Below are 24,526 nucleotides of genomic sequence, written 5' to 3'. Positions count from 1 at the left end.
ACAAACTATTTCTAAAATTTGCAAATATGTTTGTTTTCATTTTTTAGGCTCTCCAGTGGTATTCTTGTTATTCTTTAAATACAATACAATGTGTATTTGTTTATTTAAATAACTAGTTATTTGTAGAGTATCGCATCAAGATGATTTTTTTCCCAGTTTTACTGTGAAATAATTGACATACATCACTCTATGAGCTTAAGACACACAGCATGATGGTTTGATTTACATATATTGTGAAATGATTGCCACAACAGGTTCATTTAACTTTTATCATCTCTTATAGCTAGAATAAAAAAAGAAAGCAAAGAAAAATGGAAAAATTTTTCTCCTTATGATGAGAACTCTTAGCATTTACTCTTTTAACAACTTTCCTTTACATTATACAGCAGTCTTAGCTATAGTCATCATATTGTACATTATATCCCTAGTATTTGTTTATTTTACAACTGGAAGTTTGTGCCTTTTGACCACCTTCCTTCAAATCTCTCTTGCATGACCCTCTGCTTCTGGTACTCAAAGTATAAACCCTTTTTTCTATGAGTTAGTCTTTTGTTTTGTTTTTTAGATTCTGCATATAATGAGATCATACAGTACTTGTGTTTCTCTGACTTATCTCTCTTAAAATAATGCCATTGTGTTCTATCCACCTTGTTGCAAATGGCAAGATTTTCTCATTTTTTATGGCTGAACAATATTCCATTAATATATCTCACAGCTTTTTTATTCATTTATTCATCAGTGGACCCAGGTTGTTTTCCATTTCTTGGCTTTTATAACTAATGCTGCTATGAACATGGAGGTGCAGATATCTTTTGAGTTAGTGTTTTCATTCCCTTTGGATATATTCCCAGAAATGGAATTGCTAGATCATATGGTAGTTCTATTTTTAATTTTTGGAGAATCCTACATATTGTTTTCCATAGTGGCTACACCAGTTTACAATCCCACCAACACAAACACAAGGGTTCCCTTTTTTCCATATCCATGCCAACATTTGTCATCTCTTATCTTTTCCATGATGGCCATTCCAGCAGGCATGAGGTGATTATCTTAACAACATTGTGGTTTTAACTTGCGTTTCCTTAATGACTAATGTTGTTGAGCATCTTTTCCTGTACCTGTTGACCTTTTCAATATTTTCTTTGGAAAAATGTCCGTTCAGGTCCTTTGCCCATTTTTTAAGTAAGTTATTTGGTTTTTTGTTATAGAGTTATATGAGTTTTTATGTATTTTGGATATTAACCCCTTATCAGATATATGGTTTGCAAAAACTTTTCCCCAATCCATAAGTTTTCTTTTCACTTTATTGATGGTTTCTTTGGCTATACAGAAGCTTTTTAGTTTGACGTAGTCACATTTGCTTATTTTTTATTTTGTTGCTTGTGCTTTAGGCATCATATCAAAAAAATTATTACTAAGACCCATGTCAAGGAGCTTTATTCCTGTTTTCTTCTAGGAGGTCCATGGCTGCAGATCTTATATTTAATTCTTTAATCCATTTTAAGTTAATTTTTGTGAGTAGTATAAAATAGAGGTCCACTTTCATTCTTTTACATGTGAATATACATTGTTCCCAGCACCATTTATTAAAGGGAATGTCTTTTCTCTATTGAGTATTCTTTGCTACTTTGTCAAATATTAGTTGATCATATAAGCTTGGGTTTATTTCTGGGCTCTCAATTCTGTTTCTTTGGTTTGTTTGTCTGTTATTAAGTCAGTTTTGATTACTGCAGCTTTATAGTATAGCTTAGAATTAGGAAGTATAATGGTCCCTGCTTTGTTCTCCTTCCTCAGAATTTTTTTGGCTATTTGGAGTCTATTGTGGTTTCATATAAAATTTAGTAGTATTTTTTTCTACTTCTGTAAAAAATGCCATTAAACTGCTAATAGGGATTGCATGGAATGTATAAATGGCTTTTGGTAGTATTAGCATTTAAGCAGTATTAATTCTCCCGATCAGTGAACATGGAACACCTTCCCATTTATTTGTATCTTCTTCAATGTCTTTCATCAGTGCCTTGTAGTTTTCAGTGCAGAGATTTTCCTCTTCCTTGGTTATATTTATTTTTAAGTGTTTTATTGTTTTTGATGCTATTGTAAATGAGATGACATTTCCTAAAAAAACTATGGCACTTTTTTTTTTACACAAATAGATTATTTTTATTTATTCTGCAATCTCCACATAGAATCTTTTATTCTAGGGTTGCAAACCAGAGTAAGTGAACTAGTTAAGCTATTTCTATCCAGTATAGTTACCTATGAATATTCAAAATAATTAGTGATTCTTTGGAATTACTAATTTATTCCTGTACATTTCATTTTTTTTTTAATTGAAGTATAGTCAGTTTACAATGTTGTGTCAGTTTCTGGTGTACAGCATTAATGTTTCAGTCATACATATACATATATATATTGCTTTTTATGTTCTTTTTCATTATAGGTCACTATAAGATGTTAAATATAGTTGCCTGTACATTTCATTTTCAACCATTACATTTTCTAACTCAGCTGTCTGGTAACCTTACATATCTAGGATAGACTAAGAGACAGGAGGTGAGGGGAAATTTTCTGAGAAGTCAAAACAGATGTCAGTAAATCTGCCCACTAAAACTCACGAATTCTGCTCCTATTGAAGGCCCATCCATTTGTTTATTTCTTTTATTCATTTTTCAGAACGCTTTAATGTCTACAAGGCATTGTCATATTGATAGAAAAGAGGAGGAAGTTCTATCTGAGTAAGATACAATTCCCATAGTCCACCCTTCTCTTCTGTTCCATTTTGACATCAGTGTTACTTTCCCAAGGACAGATATATGTTTACAACACTCCTTCACTGCAAGTGCCTAATTTGGTTTCCTACTTCTACTGCTCTCTTCTAAATGCTTGGCAGACTGTCAATCATATTACCCTCCTGCCAAACTTAGACACAGCCTTAGGATCCTCTGCAGAGTGTCTGGGTGGTCACTAACAGTTAATGAGAATTATAATGTGAGGTGAAACCTTGTCATTACAAGCCCACAGTATGAAATATAAACTTCTCAAGATTGTATACAAGATTTATACAACCTTATCCAAATCTCTGTCCTTTGTGTGTATAAAACGCTATAAAATGCCCTTCCTATGAGAATTGCTTCTTGTGAATTGCTGGTATTTCTGTTGATGTTTTTTTCACTTTCTTGTTTCCCAACTCATCCTTCTTCAAGTACAAATAAGATGAAATTACCTAGTTTCTTATGTTTGTTCTCATAGCTCTTTATATATTTTAAAGTACATACATATAGTTCATTGTTAGTATAATTCTTTGCTCCACCAGACAGAATTGTCTAGAGACGAGAGCTTGTTTTATTTTCTCTTGTATCTCAAGCACACCTGTATTAATGCCATTTATTCACTCAGTCAGCAAATGTTGATTAAGCATCAGCTGTATACCAGTATGAAATATGTTGTAATAGGTGAATATTAAGCAAGGTAAATTGTTCTAATTTAGATGGGAAAGATATTTGAATAATACCATTCTTAATGTATGATTTAAATGACTGTGAACAAACTACAAATTAGAGAGAGGATATTTGCAGCTAATATAATAGAATAAGGAATAAATTGTCCTTATATATAAGACTTTTAAAATGAATAAGGAATAGTCCACCAACCCAATTTTAACAAAACAGGCAAAAATATGAAAAATAAATTTAGGTGGCTCCTAAACATACAAAAACAGATGCCCAATTTCAATTATAATAAAAGAAATGCAAATTAAAACTATATTGACCTGCCATTTTTCTCTTATTAGATTGTCAATAATCCAAAATGTTTGGTAAGACACTAAATTAGCAAACATGGAGAAAAGCTAATACTCTCATATTATGCTAGTGGGAATATAAATATGTACAGCTTTTGTGGAAAGTAACTTGGCAGTTTCCTTCAAAATTATAAAAACATATACCCTTTGATTCTTTTGGAAATTTGCATCATGAATATGTTTACTCAGATGTAAAATGAAATATGTGTGACCCACTTATGTAGCATATTTTTAATAGCAAAAGATTGGAAATAATCTGAATGTCCGTCAGCAAGCAACTAGTTAAATAAATTATGGTATATGTGTACAGTAGTACACCATACATTTGTATTAAAAAATAAAAAGAAGCTCTATGTATTCAGCGTTGTTGCAGGTATAGCATACATTGTGATTGAGAACTGGGTACAAGAGTCCAGAATAAATGTAGTTATTCTGCTTATGAAAATGTGAGTTAATTGATAAAGATTGAAACAGACAAGGAATGTAGGACTAGCATTGAGAACCACAATGACAAAGAACTTCATGTCTTTAATCTGGCAGATTAACTTAAGCAACTGGACTTAGTGGTGACTCTTGTAAAGAGTGACTGTATTCTAATTTTTCTACTGGTGTGTTCTGAAAGAGTCATTGAGAACATAAGCTCTAAGTTGAATTTAGTTCAATGAGATTTTGGTCTTTTCATTAGTCATTAACATTCTTCAGATAAAACTGTCAGTGAAAACATATAAGTAGTTGAAACTTTATGCCTTTTTTCTTACTGCTTGTTATAAAATCTGTTTAAACATGGGAAGAAAGTCCTTCGTTTCTTTATAATTTTTTTAATGTATTATAATTATAGATGTTGATCCTACCCCCTTTTACATGTAAGTGAATATTGCTTATTAAATTTTTCTTTTTAGAGCATGGTGTGCTTGCAGTTGTTACTATGGGAGTAAACTTGTCAGAGGTTACATATTAACACATAAACCCAGTACTGAGATTTCAAGGCTTACAGCTTGAGTGTTATAAAAATTATGCTCTTCTTACAATGATCTTCTCCAGATAACTTATTTTCCCATTTTCTTCAGAGCTCCACTAAAACATCACTTTATCAGGAATGCTTTCCTTTGTCATTCTGGAGAAATAAAACCACTCTATCATTGCCTTTCACTGCCATATTTTTCTTCAGGGTACTTATCATTACCTAGCAGATAACGTATCGTTTCCTCCTACTAGAGCTCAGTGAGAGAAAGACTTTTGACTATTTTATTTGACTGGCATATAGTAGGTGCTCACTAGTTATTTGTTGAATACATGAGCTAATGAATTATATAGTATGGGAAATAAATGTTAAAGTGAATTAAGTGGCAGTAATTAATACACACAAAAATAACAGCTTATTTTGAATTTATAGTCAATGGTCAAACTTAAGTTTACGAGTATTTACAAATGAGTTCTGTCAAGTTTAGCAAATAGGATCATTTTCTGGCCTCTTTACTTTTCTTTGAAATGTTACTACCATGTATATTTGCCTGTCACAGAAATTTTATATATGATGATTTGCCAAGACTGATAGACTTTGGTGATCACTTACATTATCTACTTTGCATATCCAGACTCTGCTTCGCCATTATCAGTTTAAAAACAGCAACAAGAAAATCCTGGGTTTTCTGTATTTTGGGGGGACAAAATATAGTTAACACTATTATCAGTAAAGATTAAACAAGTAGTCCAAAACATAACATAACAGAAAGGCAATCTGTTGATTATCAGAGATGTCTTTTAATATAAGTTGTCACCAGGTCCTAAGAGTTTAGTCATATTCCCATTTAGGGAATGCAAAAAAAGATAAGAAAATGTACACCTAAATAAATAACAACAGCTCAGTGAAGTAATGCTTCTTCCATTTGGAGGGGTATGTAGTTTTTAAAAGCCTACCTTCCCACATCCTGTGATTTTGATTTTCTTCCTAGATGAACATGCCTTCTTCTTTCCTGTCCAATTATCCAACCCTCCACCCTCTTTATCCCAAGAATTGATAGCCTACAGCATATTCTGAGACTTAATTTTTTTTTCAGTATTGTAGAGCTCTAACAACCAAGGCCTACAACAGCTCAAGCAATTTATGACAGCATATTAGATCTTTATTATGTTAAATCCTCATTATGCTTTAGCTTTCTGTCTTGGCTGTTCAGCTACAACAGTCCTGTGATAGATGTGTGCATGTTGCAGGTGACAAAACATACCATTTTTCCAATAAAGCAAAGAAATTGCAAAGGATAGTGATGGATCTTCTGATTCTCTAGTAAATCAAGACACAATAACAATCATCAATAATATTTATGTAGTGCTTTATAATTTATGAAATATTCATTTCTAGTGTTGCATTAGATTTTCACAATAGCCTAGTGAAATAGTTATTATTAGCTCTAATTTCTGGTGATTGAACAGAGGTTCGAAATGAGACCATTTGGGTTCTTGCTTTCTGTTATGCCATACTGAGAAATAAGAAATGATAATAACAATAAGAAGATGTCTTATCTAGACCATTTATTTGTGGTATAGCTTTTTTCTGAATTTTATTTCTTTCTAATGTACCAAAGGTGAGGGATGATACTGTTTTGTTGCTCTGTGCTCGTCCTAGACCCACATCAGGGTTCATTTCCCTTTAGCATAGTAAGTTTTTACTGAACCATTCCATTTTACTCTCTTCCACAGTTGACAAAGTTAAGAGTTAGTATATGAATGCGAAACAGAAGTTTTCATAGTGTAAAACTAAACAACATGTTCTTATCAAACTGAGTAAATTGAATAATTATTGATGATGGTTTGATTCTTCTTAAAGTGTTTTTTTTTCAGAAAGTTAATAGTTTTTCATGGATTATTACTATTATTATTATTATTATTATTAGATTTAAAGCATTTAGTGACACCTTTTTAGAGAAAATATTTTAAGTTTTCATTTTACAATTCTAGGCCTCAGGAGATGTCACAGCATTCCAAAAATTTGATTATATGTTAATGCTATGTGTCTTGGGTAGGAAAAAACTTACAAAATTGTTTTTTCCTTTTAGAGTATATTTAAATGATCATTTTCATTTTTTAATTGAAGGATTAAAGTTTCTATCATTGATAAAATATTGTCTACTATGTGAATATTTTAGTTGCTCTCTCTACTCTTAATTTCTAAAAAAATTAACAATTTATTTATAAGAAAAGCTTCCAAATTTATTTTTACATTTTAATGAATTATTTGTGTTCTATATGTAAACTATCACAGCATGAAATCAATCTTCTGCCTTGATTCATCCCAAATCTGAGATTGTATCACATTAATATTATAATTAGAAACATTGATAGAGACGGCAGCTTAAAAAGCATACTTTCCTTCTTGGCAATTTAGTATATTTCTCAAAGTGCATAGGACTTCAAGAACCTTCAGTCCACTAATAAATTTATTAACTCAAACTTAAAAGGAGGGAAAAGTCTCTCTTTCTTTCTCTCTCCCCATGGCCAGTCCGCTAAAATAGATTATTCATGCTTATTTGATTCAGGTAGGCTTTTGCAAGCTTCCCTACTAGGCCTGGGAATGTGGTACATTGAGGCCTTTTCATAGGCCCCTGACATAGACCAAGCTTTTATTGCATGGTGTTTTATTATTACCAAATCCTAGTCTCCACCCAGTTTGTAGGCACTCTGCTTATTCTTTTGAATCAGGAAAGGTTATCACCTACCTTAATCCATGCAGCAGTGTGGATTAAGGACACCAGTGTGCCCCAGGATTCTCAAAGAGGATCCTGGAAACTTCTTGTTTCTTCTTTTTTGCTGTCTTTACTAAATTCTATTGGGCCTTAGGGGGATTTGCATCTGAAATGGGCAACCTGGTGTTTTTCTCAATGAAGACATCAGATCAAAGTTCAGTTAGTCAAGGCCTTTCTAAAACATTAAGGGGGCTTGGACTTACACAATAAAAAGATGAGCTCTAGCAGAGATTGCAGTAAAAACATTCTGAACTATAATCCGGATAAAGAATAGATTATAGGCCAAAGAACAGACCTTGTTTAAATTGCTTTAGGCTAATAACTTTACATTTAAAACTTTACGCCCTATTTTTAAGAAACAAATTTTAATGTGACATGATGTATATGTCAGTACATTCTTGGCAAATAGATAAATCATGTTTTTGGAACCATACTTATGGGAAAGATTAGAGTAAGCCAATTAACAGGTCTCTTTCATTAATGAAAATAAATAGTACCTATGGAGGGATGAACAGCCATTTTATTTAGAAAATAAATGTCAAACTTTGAGAATATAAAGTTTCTATTAAACTTTAAATTTTTTATTCTATATTACTATGTAATTTGATGTTTGTAGGCATTTAATTCAAGAATATAAATTCTTGAAGTCTTAAAATGCAAGTATCTAGTGATAAGCAAATACCTGTTTCTTCTCTAAATTACAAAGTTATCAGTTATTTAGTAAAATAAGAACCTACTAATGTATAATTCTTCAGTTTCTATAAAGATTATCTAGATTTGTTGAATGTTCTGAAACTTGTCTGTTTTGTAGCATTCAGGACAATGGAAGTTAAGTAAAATTGGATCAGAGATTTCATTAGAAACTATTGCTAGACAGAATCTGTTAGTAGTTCAGTTTTGGATACAGGTATATTTGGATCGAGATATATTTCTAATGTGCTAAATGAAAGAAGAAAAGCCCAAAATCCACTCAAAGCAATATAATTATAATGTTATATTAGTAGGCTTCAACTATGCCATGTAAATAAATTCAACATCAATAGTTACTAGAGTTTCTTATACCAAAGGTAATTGTTTGGAGAAATTGTTAGTAGAGGGCACAAAATGGAATTATCAATGAACAAATGAATACGCCAGGTTTCTGATTTATCTAATACAGCTTGTGTACATTCTCCCACTTTATCATGTACTTGTTCCTATCTGGAATACCCCTGTATATTTTATACTGTTAGTTTAATTTTAAGTTTGTTAGAAATATTGAATAATGTGCATATTCATGGTCTTAGGAGAACTTAGTTTTAAAATGATGCTCTGTTTAATATATAAATAGCTAGTTTCTTTTGAGCCCCTCTCCAATGAATTAATTTGGTATAAGTTTTTATTGAGTTCTTAGCAACTACATATTTCTTTTATTATTAAAACCTGAAGTCTTACTCACAGACTGAGAACAAACTTATGGTTACCAGGGGGTAAAGGGTGGGAAGGGATAAACTTGGAGTTTAAAATTTGCAGATACTACTATATATAAAATAGATAAATTTTATATTGTATAGCCCAGAGAACTATGTTCAATATCTTGTAGTAAACTATAGTGAAAAAGAATATGATGAATGTATGCATATGTAAGACTGAAACATGCTATACACCAAAAATTGACACAACATTGTAAACTGACTGTACTTCAGTTAAGAATAATTTTTTTAATTAGAAAAAAAATTTGTAAAAAAAAACTCCTGAAGTCTTAAACATTAATTGAGTTATGTATATAAAGTTTTTTATTAAGAAAGATATTCAGTATAGCAAAAAAAAGCAAAGAAGCATTTAAATTCTTATGAAACTTAGGGAACTACCAGGAGTGAAGATACATGGGAAATGTAAAGGTTGATTTACAGCTATAGATAGTTCAAAACAATAAAGGTTGTTGCATGCTTCTTTGAAATTTAATAGTCTGTGTGTATCAGCTCTTCCTTATTAGCATTAAAATGCATAAATGTATCAGTGTTTTGCTGAATATAGGACACATACATTGTAGTTTTTAAAAAACTATTTTTTAATGACTAAAATGGGTTTTCTTATCAGGCTGGACCGGTATCATCTTCAAGGTTTGGTCACTATTATGATGTATCAAAAAGGATACCTCAAGAACTAATTGAGGCTTCAAAATGGCATGGATTTTTTCTTCCAGAGAAAATACCGTCAACTCTTAATGTAGAATCCTGGTAAGTTAATGATTTCACTTCTGATTTCAGAGGTTAATAAAATGTTTTTTTCCCACATTCTTTGAAAGAATACATATTTAAAGGTACATATCCTAATAAATGTTAGTTTTCTATATAATATGCAACCTTAATTGTACATATGTTTCATATTATTTCATTGTATATGATTTTCTACTTTTTCTGGTCCTGGACTTGTTGGACCCCGTTACTCTTAATTTGCAACTTGAAAGGTCTGGATACCGAATTTACTATACCTGCTGTTTTTATTTTCAATAAAATGTGAAATAGTTCTATGTCAGGCTCTTTCAGCCCTAAATGCACATAGATACCTATTATTTATTTATAATAATAGCAATGAAAATGGTATAAAGTCAAGCTGTTGCTCCATGTTTTTTGATAAGTGCTCTTTCTGAAAGTAAACACTCATGTGTTTTCCAGTATTTTATTTATTAAGGCTTTCTATTTCTAGTCCTGCTGTAAATAAAGCAGTCTGTTTTTTTCAGATGACTTACGAGAATTTAGGGTTTGAGTTTTACAATGAAAAGTTTTAAGTATTAAACTAACACAACATATTTATAGTGCTGCTAACTTTATTAAGGCAAAACCCTGAAAATTACAGTAATTGACATTGAATAATTTATAAAGTGTTAAGAATATTTAATTTCAATTCTTATTGCAGTTGGATCAAGGGAAAGTAATTCACAGAGTAGGTTGTCACCTCTGTTTTCTTTCACACGATAAAACCATTACCTTCCAAGTGAGATGAGTTATTAAATGGAGATTTAATAGACAAGAAGTTGTGAATGGAAATGACTTAAAAATCTAGAGTCTCTTTCCCAGAAATATTACCTGAAAATTTAGTGAAGACTATCCTATTTATTTTTACTAAATCTGTTTCCAAAAAAAAAAAATTAATTATTGTGTTCTCCAGCCTGTATGGCTTAGAGACTTACCCAAAGTGGTGTTTTGGTGATGTCTTACTGTTAATAGCTACCTGCTATGTGTCAGTCACTCTACTACATCTTTAATTTGTTACCTAGTGTAATCCTTGTATCGATCCTATAGAAGTTTGTATTCCCATTTTCCAGAGAAAGAGACCAGAATTCACAGACATGAGTTATCTGAGCCTCAACTATTAAGTGACAGAGCCAGAATTTTAATTTAGTCAGAATATCCTTTCTTTTCCTTTTTGCTTTAATTGCTTCAAAAGATTTTGGTGTCCTTCACCTTTATTTTCTTGTATTGTAAAGAGCTCTGATAAAGAAATAAAAAAAGCTAGGTTCTGATACTGAGTTCATCCTTATTGTTAACCTTGGGCAAATCCCTTAAAATCAGTGAAAATAAGTATCCTTCTATGAAAAACAGAGGCATGGTGTAGGGGACTGGGTAGAATTCCCCTTATCCTTCCTGTTTCATTCATTTTCTATTAAGTTTGAATGATTATGTTGATAATACTAGCTCCTAATTTTTGTCATTCACTGAACCAGACATACATTTACATAGGTTTGGGAAATAGGTAAAAATAGTTTCCATGATTTCTCAAATAGTAAATGTTGGAAGCCAGATTCAAAGTTAGTTCTTTCTGACTCAAAACTCTATTCTGCCTCCATTCATGGAGTTCTTAGGGAAATAAAAAATTAAAAGTGTACATTAAGTGAGATGTAAGTGCATGAAAAATAATATGGTATTACTTTTGTAATTAAAAAAAAAGTTTTAAGGATAAAACTCTTTTTAAGCTGGAAAGTACAGTTTTTTTCATTCATTCAGCAGCTAAAGAGAGGAAGAAATTAATATTTGTTGAATACCTGTTCAGTGTCAGTCACTATTCCAGACATTTGACAATGGGATATCTCATTTGATCCTCCCAACAACCCTCCCAGAGAAGGAATGTTATCCCTACTCTACAGGAAATTTGAGGTCAGAGACGCTGAGTACTTTTCCCTCTGTTGCAGGCTGTGACTAAGCTCACATTCAAACCCAAGAATCCAGAACATCTGCTCTTTTCTATAACAAGCTGTCTCCATTTGCTGCTCGTGTACATGTCCAGCACACGAAGCTCAGCACCAGAAAAATTACACCTTGACTGGCTGTGAGAATATAATCTTTAAAATATATTTAGAATATTTTTTTGAGAACTAATAGTCTTGCATAGAACAGGAAAATTTATGGATTTTAATTATCAAGGCAGTATTTCATTTCATAGTAGTTAAATGATAATTCATTTATTTCATATTAAACTTAAATGCTTAATTAAATGTAATTAAACTTTAAACATGTAATTAAATTAATTTTGAAAATGGGTACTTTACCATGTGAGATTTATTTTAATTTATGAAAAGCGTGTGCTCATTTCACTAAAATGAACTTTACTGGTTCATTTATAAAACAATAAAGCTAAGCCCTACAGTTGTCCATACTTTTCCTGTAATTAAGATTAGAGGATATAGCTGTGTCTCACTATCATATATGAGGATATAATATATAATTTTATGATTTCTAAATGCACCGTTGAAACATACAGTTTTTTTTTACAGTAAGAAAAACTGAAGGTCACTTAAAATTTGCACTAATTTAAAATTATTGATAGGTTTGCCAATGGAAAATGTTCAATACATACAGTTTAAACTTTCAAATTAAAACCTGGGTATGAAAAACCTGAGATGTATCATAATATCACCCAGATAATTTTGTTTTGATATTTCACTGTTATAAATCTGATAATCTCAATCACAAAATAAAGATAGAAAAACCTGATTTTGAGAATAATTCTTTAGTCTACAAGTTTTTAAATTTGACATTGTTTTAAATTAAGCTTTGCTAGCAGGTATGCCCAAGCACAGTTCGGTTTCCTCACTAGAAAGATACTGTCATTCCCTATTTATTAATTATGTATTAACAAATCTACTAACATATTGTTTAACCTACTTTTATTGACTGAAAGTTTGTGTCCTCCACCCCTCGCACACACACATAGAAATTCAGATCTTGAAGCCCTACTCCCCAATGTGGTGATATTTCGAGATGGGGCCTTTGGAAGTTAATTAGGGTTAGATAAAGTCATGAGGGTGAGGCCCTAGTCTGATAGGATTGGTGTCCTTAAAAAAGAAGGAAAAACACCGAGCTCCCTACTGTCTCCTTGAGTACATGCCCAGGAAAAGCCATGTGAGCTCACAGTGAGAAGGTTGCCATCTGCGACCCAAGGAATAAGCTCTTACCAGACACCAGCCCTCCTGGCACCTTGATCTTGGACTTCTAGTCTCCAGAACTGCAACAAAATAAATTTCTGTTGTTTAAGCTACCCAGTATTTTGTTCTGGTACCCCAAGCCAACTAATAACACCTACTGTGTTGTAAAATGTTACTTTTTAAAATTACAGATAATGTTAAGTCTTGAGTATTGGGTTTACATTAAATTGGTAGCAAATAGAATGATTTTGTTTTGATATGTTTCTTTAAAATTCAAGATTTTATTTTTACGTATTTATCCTAACAAAAGCTAGTAGTTTCTTACATTAGTTAAAAGATTGGTATTGATTAAGTTGAACAAACTGAATTCTGCAAACTAATTAATCTTTCTAAGAGAATTTCTAGGAGAAAATCAATGGAGAGAGGATAGGAATATTACTTAAGATTTTAGGAGTCATTTCATTTCTCTTACCCTGCCAACTCTCTTTACCAGCTTAAATGAAACTTCTGTATAAGCCTCTATATTATTTTCCTAGACAAATCGTAGCTATGCTCCTCATACATTCCTACTAGTATTCCTTTGTTCATACTTCTGTCGGAACTCTAGTCTCAGTACACTGTAATTATTTGTCTTGTCTACATTCTTATCTTCCGCTCAAGCATTGGAATCCTTGAGGAAAGAGTTACATTTTTTTCATCTATTTATTCCCTGAATCTGGGACCCAGGAATTGCATGCCAAACATTGCTCTGGTTTATGCTGTAATAAAGGTCTTTTCGTGTAATTACCTTTTTTAAAAAAACTGTTGACAGTTAATGAATTAGTGAATCAATGTATAAAATATAGTAGTTACTCAAACTATGACCTTGCTCTTAGCACAAAGATTTAGTGGAATGAAACCAATAACTGAAACAAAGCCATGTAAGAGTATATTTTATTTCAAAAATACAAATCTTTTAGATTGAGAAGCAGAGAACCACAATACATTTAGAAGTTGCAAATAGAAAATTCACTCACAAGAAAGGAATTTTAGAAGAGAGCTTCTAGGTAAGGTTAAACGTTCAGAACAGAAGTCATATACTATAAACTACTCTATTAAAAGGATATAATGAATGATATATTAATACAAATCTCAGAGCTGGGAAAAAGACAAGATGTAAGTGTGAGGAGGGATTTTATCTATTTACTTATCTGCTGGTGATATAATTAAAGTAAAAAGATAATTCCAGGAACTTTAGAGAGAGAACTATTATTCTGAGCCTCACTTTGATCAATGAAGAGAAATGACCTGCATACGTGTTTTCGTTTCCTTCTTATTCCTGCCCTTCCAGAGGGCCTTTAGGTACACAGAATTTAGTTGATCATCCTAGCATCCTGGCCTGCGATTTTCATTGGTATCCATGGTTTTTGTTTTGTTATTTCCTACCTTATCTCCGCATTCCTAATCCCAGTCATCTTCCCCATAGGCATACTCTCTATCATTTATGTATATCCTTCCAAATTTCTCTTCTTCCTTTAATGAAGCAATCTTTGACCCTTGACTCCTCTTGCTCTCCTTTCTCTCTCTTCCCACATTCAGTCTTTCAGCAAATCCTGTCAGCTGTGTCTTCAGTATACCCAGATCCTGATCATTTCTTGCACCCTTTACCTCTTCCATGCCAGCCTAAGTCACCCACATTTCTTACTAGAACTCTTGGAATAACCTCCTAATTAGTCTTACTCTTTGCTTCTTAGTCTCTCCTTTTACTCTAAAATAGCCCTAGTGAATATTTTTAATATAGTGCTGTCCAGTAGAGCTTTCTGCATTGATGGAAATTTTCCATGTCTGTGCTGTCCAAAATAGCAGCCACTAGCCACATGAAACTAAGAGTGAGTGCTTGAAATATGGCACTGAAATTTTTATTTTCTTTTCTTTTATTTAAATGTAAGTGGCTATATGTGACTATTGACTATCTTATGAGACAATACGGTTCTACAACATAAATCAGCTCTTACCACTACTCTGGCTCAAACCCTACAAAGACTTCCCATCTCATTCAGAATATTAAACCTGCATTCTAACAGATTCATAAAGTCTGCATATCCTTACCTAACCTAATTGCTAGCTACCTCTCTGATCTCTTTGATTTCATTGGGGTTGGGGAAAAGGGTAAACGGAATATCAGGAATTCTTTCCAGGTTTCAGACATTAGAACTAGGATGGTACCATTTACAGATCTAAGTAAACATAAACATATATCTAACAATATTTATTGAACGCCTTCTCTTACGTGAGCACCTTGTGTGGACCTGAGTACCTTCTATGAGCCTAATATTATGTGAAACTCTAGGTTTATTGTAGTAAATAAAGCAGCTGTTATCCTTGGCCATTTATAGCTTACAATCTAGTGAGAAAGCACACAAATTTTTTTTTAATTCAGGTAAGTAAATATATATGTCATTATTTTAACTGTGATAAGTAATATAAAGACAAAGAATATTTTCCATAAATTGAGGGGAGAGTGAAAACTTTGGGCTGGGTTCAGATAAGGCCTCTCTGAAGAGGAAACATTTGAGCGGAGACCTGAAGAGTAAGAAGAAGGCAGTCATACGAAGAACACTAGGCCAGGAGTGCTCTTGCGGAGGGAGTGGCAGGCATGCTAAGAAAGGAAAGAACTTAGAGTTTGCAAGGACCTAAAAGGCCATGTTGCTGAACTAGAATGAGTGATAGCAAGGACTAGAAAGAGGATGAGTTCAGAGAGTTAGGCCAGAGTCATATCATTCTTTTAAGAAATTCCTTCATAAAGGGGCAGAGAAAAAGCAATAATTAGAAGAGGTTTAGGTGAGAGAATTGCTTGGGGGGAGTTTTTCGGGTTTTTTTCCTGCTCTGTTTAAATGTGAATGGGAAAAATTCATTTAAGAGGGAATAGATGAAGATATAGAGGAGGGAAAAGTGGTTTCCAGCTATATGTCACTGAGCAAATTACTAAACGACTTGAGAAAATTCCTAAGCTGCTCACTATCTCTGTTACCCATTTATGAAATTGGTCTAAAAGTAATACTCTTTGAACAGTACTTGTTATATAGAAAATACTAAATAAATGTTAGTGGGTAGTTGGAGTGTTTTCTGGAAAAGGCAGGAAGTGCCCCAGAGCAAGTGTGCAAGGATTGGCCTCTAAGATATAATAACATTTCCTCCACTGGAGGGAAGGAAGGAAAGGAAGCAGAAAAGAACAGTGTAGATGCAAAAAAAAAAAAAAAAAATTGGTTTGTACAGTTGGAGGCAGAGTCTTGAGTAACATTAAGGATATGGACTGATGTCTTCTCTCTACCCAGTGAATAATAGTTCATCAAACTGTTAACAGTGTTCACCTCTGGGGATGGATTTGGGGTATTTTTTTTCTATTCCTTGTCTGTTTTATATATTTGGATTTTTATGATGAACAAACATCTTTATAATGGAGGGGTATTTCAAATAAGTTTTGAAAGCCCAGTCATATGGGTATAATATAGTGAAATCCCTAACTTATATCTCATATCAAACTATATTTTAAAAGTTTAGATGCAATACATGAAATTGTTTAAGTAATAGAAGAAATATAAAGAGAATGTTTTAAACTCTTAGAGTGGAGAAATAGCAATGAGTATATCTGATGATTCTCCATTTGAAGAAACCAGGACTGTCAAGAAATGTTTGAGTCAAAGGAAAGAAAAAGGTACACCTGTGACATCTTTTTATGCTTAAAAGTGCTTAAAGAATGATGAGGGCATGTCAAAAGGATACAGAAGCCAGCCCAAAGAAACTCCCACTGGCCAAATAAGAGACAATTGGAGCATCAAAATAAATAAATATAGTAATGGATTATAATCCATTTAAGAAAGTAAGAAGCCATGCATACTTGCTGATACAAATGAATGAATAAATAAGTTATTGAGGAACAAGATATTTACATAGCCTCAAAGCACCTCCGCACAAAATACTTACTACTACAAAGGGGAAAGTATGAATTTATGATGGAAAAGCCGAGCAGACATCAACTTGATCAAGTTAGTATCACCAGTAATGGGGCAAGTTGAAATTGTGTATCACCTGATAGCATGCAATGAAAATAATTGAGCAACACTTCTGCAATATTCCTACCAAATATATAAAAATAATTTAAACCTAATCATGAGGAAACATCAGATAAACTCAGATTGGAAATATTCTATCCAATAGTTGGCCTGTGATTCTCACGTGTCAGGACCATAAAAGTCAAGGAAAATCTGAGGAAGTTGCAGATTCAAGCAGACTGAAATGAGACATGACAACTGACTGCAGCATATGATTCTGAACACAGTCCTTTTGCTATAAAGGATGATACTAGGACAAGTGGTAAAACTTGAATGGTGTCTGAAGATTAGATGATAGTATCAGTTTCCTAATTATAGCAATATCCTAAGTCAGATGGTTATATTATCGTTATGTAGGACAATGCTCTTGTTTGTAGGAATCATACCCTAAATTATTAAGAAGTGATAGGTCATCATGTGAGCAACTTATTGTCTCGTGAAACAGGGAAAAAGAGGTTTTTGTTCTGTATCTGTAACTTTTCTATAAATTTGAGATTATTTCAAAATTTTTAAGAAAAAATTAAGAAATATAAATGTGTGTGTATATATAAATGTATATATATAGTATATATATCTTTACCTGTAAATATTATATGTAAAATATATTTTATATTTACTTTATATCTATATAATATATAGCAATATACTTTATAAGTGTATAAAAATATATAAATATTTAGTAAACTAAGACCATTTTTAAAATTGGTAAGAACAAGTTGCATCCTAATATAAAATGGGCAAAAGATACCAAGAGGATGTTCTCAAAAGTAGATACAGAAATAGCCAATAAGCCTAACTAGTAATCAAAGAAATGTAAACAAAAAACAAAGAGGTACCATTTTTCAACTATCAACTATTTAAAATGATAATGCCATGCACTAAAGATAGTGTGGAGAAACAAATCACTCATGTTAATTGTACAAGTGTATATTGTTAAAACAGCTCTAGGAAAGGATATCAAAAGTTAGAGTGTACAGCACCATTGTTGCCATCATAGCATTTATTTCTCCTTTGGGAAAAAATATAATTATCTGAGCAAATACTTTTAACCTAGACAGTCAGCTTTCTTTTCCCTATCCCTTTCTTTGGTGAAAAAACACGTTTGGAATTCAATTTCTCCTTAAATATAGGCCCATGAATGAACAGTGGCCATATTCCCTGTGCCTCCCACATTATTTAGCTCACTTCTGAAAGTGTTTTAAAAGACTTAGTAAACAAAAACACTAATTCAAAAAGATACATGCACCCCAATCTTCATAGCAGCCTTATTTACAAAATAGCTAAGATATGAAATCAATCTAAGTGTCTAACAACAAATGAATGAATAAAGATGTGGTATATATACACAGTGACATATTACTCAGCCATAAAAAAGAATGAAATTTTGCCATTTGCAACATGGGTGGACCTGGAGGGTATTATGCTTAGTGAAATAAGTCAGAGAAAGACAAATACATTATATATTGTGTATTATCACTCATCTGTAAAGTCTAAAAATAAAACAGATGAATGAACATAACAAAACAGAAACAGATTCACAGATATAGAGAACAAACTAGTGATTACCAGTGGGCAGAGGGAATAGGGGTAGGCAAGATAGGGTAGGGAGTTAAAAGGTAGAAACTACCATACATAAAATAAAGAAGCTATGCAAGAACCTATATAGGAGCATTTGACTCCACTAGGACCTCCGTACCAAAGCCTGCCATCTCTCACTCACCTGACTTATTACACTTTCAACTCACTAGCCATCCCTGGTCAATTGATCCCTGGTCAGTTCTTATCTCTGCTTCCTTGCCTTTCTGTTGCTTTGTCTCACTTGCTCAGCAAAACTATTCTGGTTAAACAGGACTCTGGGTAAAAAGGTAGAAAGTGGTGCTTGTGGGGAGGCAAGTGTATGAATTGAGATTGTACAAGGATAGCAGTTATTGATCATGACAAGGTCTAAGATATGACCATAGGAGTGAGCACTTGTAGGTAGGATGGAGACAAGATTGTTGGAAGAGATGATGTTAAGAATTGAAAGGCCAAGATGTTTGAAAGACCAGTAATGACCCAGAGTTGGATAGGTGACAGCAATAATATGGGTACTAGAAGGCATAATCTAATGACTTATTTACATCAGTAATTAAAGGAAGTCAGAATAACATTGAATTGAATTATTTTTCATCAAAGATCATAACCTCTCTCAACAGGGTTCCTGTCAGATTGTTTTGTGGATACATGCAATTCTTGCATCCTCATGTTCTTAGTGCTTTCCCAGCTGTGGTCCAGAGATTTGTGCTGGTCATAGCCCTCCATGGTGCCCCTAATATATTCATAATCCCTATATGTTCTTCTCTTAGTTGAGTATCCATGGTGAAAAGAATCAAACTCAATGCTGTTAGGCAAAAAGCATCAGAAAAGAAAAATCAATAGATGACATTATTCAGGGTAATAATAATGTGATTTTTAACTTGAAAATTACTTGTGAATCGACTTCACAGTCTTTATAGTCACATGCAAATTATATGCTAATATAACTTTAGCTTAGCAAACTATTTTATGCAGTTAGTTGAGACATTTAATATTGTGCCTACTGCCTTATGAGTATATTTCACTCTTTGTCATAGATAAATATCTCAGATATATGTGTAAATAGATTTTAGATGATACAAATCGTATTTTCTCAGTGATTTTCATAATGTCAAAAATGCTTCATCTTTAGTTTAAATTAATCCTGATTGGTAGTGAAAACAGTTTCTCTTCCAAACAAGTAGTTAAATCAATACTTAAATGCACCGAAAGTTCTTATTTTTAAAGACCTTGCAGTGAATCATTTTAATGAGAAACATCATTCTTAAAAAAAAATCATTTTTAATTGAATTACAGTTAGTTGCAGTGTGTCAGTTACAGCACAATGTCCCAGTCATACAAGAAAAATCATTCTTGACTCATATAATTTTAAGTCAGAATGGACATCAGAGGTCTAGTACAGCTAGTGCAGCTCCTTCAGTTTACAGATGAGAAAATTTTGAAGCCCAGAGCAGAAAAATTAGAGAATTTGCCTCAAATCACACATTTTGCTACAGTTGTTGGTACAAATAGAACGAGAACCCAGATCTTGAGCATACTTTCCACTCTGCTATACTGGTATCTAATTGGTTTATTTAGAAGTCTGTGCTTTTCAATATTGAAATTTTTTTTTTATAAATCATGTATCAAATTAATGCAAGTGAGGCCTATAGGTGAAGTTCTCACCAGTGCAACTGAAAGAAAAATACCTTCCTAAAACTATACATCTGAATACTCTGACTATATTGAATGGAGCCATGTTCAAATCTCATCTGAACCACATTAAGGTATCTGAATCCACAGACTTTTCATTGAATATAGATCTCACTTTGAGGCTTTATCTTAAGTTTAACCAAAAAAGAGGTAACTTGAAGTTTTAGATAACTTGAATTTTAGGTGCCACTCTGTCGCTTAATTGTTGTACAGCCATGGGCAAATCACTTAGTCTCTAATGGTTCTTAATTTTCCCAACCATAATATGGAGAGAATGACTATGCTTACCTGACAAAGTTACCGTAATTTAGATCAAATGTTATGACAGTGAAGCAAACAGTTTTGAGTATTTATTATGTGCCACTTTACCAATTGATATAATTAAAATTAAGTAGTTTTGTTAGAAACAAACTCAAGAGCTTATTATCTATGAGTAAACTTTTTACTTATCAACTAGTTAACTTTACATACACTAATTTTATTTCTGTAATTTATTTTTTTCACAAATAAGATCTTGTCTCCTGTTACCTAAGCTTTTTTTGTTGTTGTTGTTGTTACATTTATTCTTTGATCACTTTAAGACTTTTATAGTTATTCCTTTGTTCATTGTTTGAGAAACTGCAAAATAATTATCTTTTGTTTATTATCTACTTGATTTCTTTTCTAGATATACTACATCTAGTTCTTTTTCTTACAGTAATTTTTAAAATATTTCTTAATGAGATTGAATACAAAATTACCTTTCACAGGAAAACCAGTGCCACTTGTTGATATAAATTAATGTTCTCTAATGCAAGTATCTATTGACGTCTTACTGAAAATCAGGGGAGGAGGGATATTTATAGGCATGAAAGCCTTGGTGGTTTTTTTCTATCAACTTTTTAAAAAATGTTAAACTTGATCATCAGAATATAGATTTATATTGGGTGACTGGGCCCCTTTTATTCATATATGTATATTAATATAAAGAAATTAATTCCTGTCAAACAACGTGTAATATAATAGCAGACACATGAATAATGTCCTTGGACAATTCAATTTTTTTAACCAAAGAAAATTTTAAATGCTTCGTATTTTAAAGGTAAAAATTTAAGTTATAATATATATAATAATCATTTTTATATTCTTTGTACTGTTATAATTTTAAGTACTTTGTGGAATCTCAAGATAGATCATTTTACTATAAAAGTTGTTGAAAATTAAGAAAACCAACAAAAATAGTATACATGATTTGAAATGCGCTGCCTTTGGGATATGTTGTAAGCACTATGATAACCTAACCTTTGTTAAATGTTTGGAAACATTAATGAGGAAGCCAGGTCATATTTGTAACTTGGTTTCCTTCTTGACAACTCCTGTTTATGAGTTACTAGACTGCTGAACAAACAAAAGACAACATCCTCAAAATTAAAGGGAGTTAATTTTAAAATTTTTAGGTGATAAGATATTTATTTTCAGCAAAAAAAATTACTATAAATATTGCTGACAAGGAATGTATCTCATAGAAATTAACAATACTTAGTATTTTAATATTAATACCATATAAACTAGTTCAGTTTTTAAAGTTCTAATTCCATGTATCAAAAAATGAACATTCTCAATTAATATACCTAAGTGTATTGATTTTTCCCATTTATTTTGTCATCAAAATACTTACTTCCCTAGAAATCTAACTAGTTTGGAGAAATTTATTTTGTTATAAAGTTCTAATCACTGTTAGTGATTGGATTGTTTATGTCAATGTGAAATAAGGAAAGAGACTAAAATGTATTTGGCTTTTTGTTTTTACAATTCAAAAGAACCCTCCCCCCTCCGCTGCCCCAAAACTTTGAAGAGAGTCTTAGATCTACTATAGTTATCTTAGGCTGTGAGAAGTTGAAATAAATAACAGGTCATGTCGGTTGGTTAAATGGTGGCAACTAAAAAATTAAGAAGTAATTTATGTATGTGGTATTTAGTAATGTGCTTCTAGAAAACAGATTTACTACCAAGTACTTAATGCAGATTTTGTTATTGAACAATTTTGTGCAGAGGGAAAATGCTTGAGAAACTTTTTGCATATATGAGATAATAATGGTCTTAGGTAAATTCATTATTGGTGGATTAAGATGCAGTGGATATGTTTTTGATCCACCCTCCTTTAACCCATAGTGACATTCGTCAAATGGTTGGCTGGAATTCATTTCATAATCTGGGACCTTGGAGCAGATTTTAGCTCCTGTGCAAAGCTAATTGACCCAAATAGGAATTCAATCTGCTGTGTTCAAACAGCAACTCTGTATTCTGAAAGTTGAGCTAGCCAGGACAAATACGTGGTAAGATACAAAATAGTCACATCTTTGTCCTTATGGAATATAATTATTTATAGACACATTTCCTTACTCAGGAAAGTAGAAAAATGGGTCTGTGTAATTCATTGTATTTTCATTGAAAATGGAGAAATAAGCATGTGAGAAATAACTGTACTACCAGATCCTTCAATTGGAGCAATACCTGTTTTGCACAGAACACATTCTTTTCTCTTGGTTTTCTTTTTTGTTTTTGATAGAGAGGTGCTTTTGGGCTAAGTGAGACTGTTCAATAAGATGTTTACAGAGATGTGCATGTATTTTTTCTGAACCACTTACCATTGATTTTGCATGCATTGATTTAAGCAGTTTGCTGCACTTCCTAACTTCTTATATCCTTTAATGTTATATGAATGCTTCAAGTTATATTTCCTTCTTTCCTTAGGACAGACACTTCTTCTGCCTATATGATCCCTTTACTTAGGGTCACAGTAAACCAAATACTTTTTTATTTTTAAGGTCATCCACAGCTTTTTGCAGTATTAGGCACTTCAGTGTCTATGAAATTGCTGTGCTCCAGAATTTCATCATCATGGCGTTTAATGGTCAGACATAGCACACAGATTGTCCATTATGAAGAATCTTAAACTCAGTTAATGATTTTCTTCACTCTTACTAAATTTTTGCTTAGATGTTTCATAGTGTTTATAAAATACTTTAAAATAGTAATATTAATGCTTATAGTCATGTGGGAAATAAGTTTATCTTCTTAAATTCATGTATTTGTTTTCTTGTCTTTTTTACAGACAAAAGTGGAGCTTATACTCACTTCCCTTCATTTGTCTTAAAACATCATGTTTTTGAGTTTTTGAATTACTATTATTTTAGCGATTCGTTCTGAGAAAATTAAAACTTTGGTGGAAGATGAGCTCAGGTGATCAGGACATTGATTCAGGTGTACTTGGCACAGCAGTTTATTAACTGTGTGTTAATTATCTATGATTACTCCTGAAAAGCTATGGTGGCTTCATCTTTTAGGTTTTCATTAAATCATTAATTTTCTTGGAGGTAACTAAGCCTGACATAATTAAGTCATCTCAGTCTCCACAGATTTTTATCTTCCCATGATGTCAAGAACACTGAGCTAGTTAATATAGGGCATTGCAAGTTATTCCCTGGATGTATTGACTTTTTATTTTAAAAATTATTTATACTGTTTTGGCTCATCTTACATTTAAGTAATCTCATGAATATATACCTTTTAATTATTTATTTAATGTTTTAGCTTACAACTTGTATTTCCTGTGTAATAAGCCCATTTATGTATTCAAACCACTTCTTATCAACAGTTCTTTGACCCATGGCTACCTAAAGCTGCTTCAGTTTATCCAGAACATCATTTATGAGGAAGGATTTGATGGATCCAATCCCCAGGTATTGAGTACCTTCAAAACCTTTTTATAATCATGTATGTAATGTTGTTTCCAAACCCTCTAGAGGTAGACCCAGAAGGTCTTAGAATAATCAACAGTGAACAAGCTGTTTCTAAGCAGAGAAGATACAAATAAGCAGAGCGAGGCAGCCTTAGTTTAACTGTGTATTTAGAATTTTAGCTAAGTTCTCAGTGGATGCACATAAGATGTTCATATACACTGTCAACATTAATTATTTTTAAATATGTATTTGTAGTACCCAGAATTAATAGCCACAGTTTGAAACTTACCATTAAATCTGCAGGACTTGTACTTTCCTATCTAAATTTTTTATATTTCTGTCATTCAGGCCTTAATCTTAAATTATCTTATGAGTAAGAATTATTTTCAAGATTTTATTTACTATATTATGCTTTGAATTATCTCATTGAATAAAAGATGCATTTTTATTTGCTATATTAAAATATTTTATAATAACCATTTCTCTGTCACTCTTTTTTAAAA

The 24,526-nt window shown here is 32.2% G+C and overlaps 1 protein-coding gene across 2 annotated transcripts in view; it reads left to right on the top strand.

The window, feature by feature from the left end:
• Positions 1-24,526, top strand: part of ELP4 (elongator acetyltransferase complex subunit 4) — a 209,780-nt gene that overhangs the window by 50,315 nt on the left and 134,939 nt on the right. For both annotated transcript variants that reach the window (XM_011000437.2, XM_064492477.1), the window contains exons 5-6: positions 9,619-9,758; positions 23,939-24,023. In XM_011000437.2, the coding sequence (XP_010998739.1) occupies positions 9,619-9,758; positions 23,939-24,023 (225 nt within the window). The remainder of the gene's footprint in view (positions 1-9,618; positions 9,759-23,938; positions 24,024-24,526) is intronic.

Source organism: Camelus dromedarius, chromosome 12 (assembly GCF_036321535.1).
Source record: "Camelus dromedarius isolate mCamDro1 chromosome 12, mCamDro1.pat, whole genome shotgun sequence".
NCBI classification, from domain to species: Eukaryota; Metazoa; Chordata; class Mammalia; order Artiodactyla; family Camelidae; genus Camelus; species Camelus dromedarius.
This window is presented reverse-complemented; position numbering and strand designations above follow the sequence as displayed.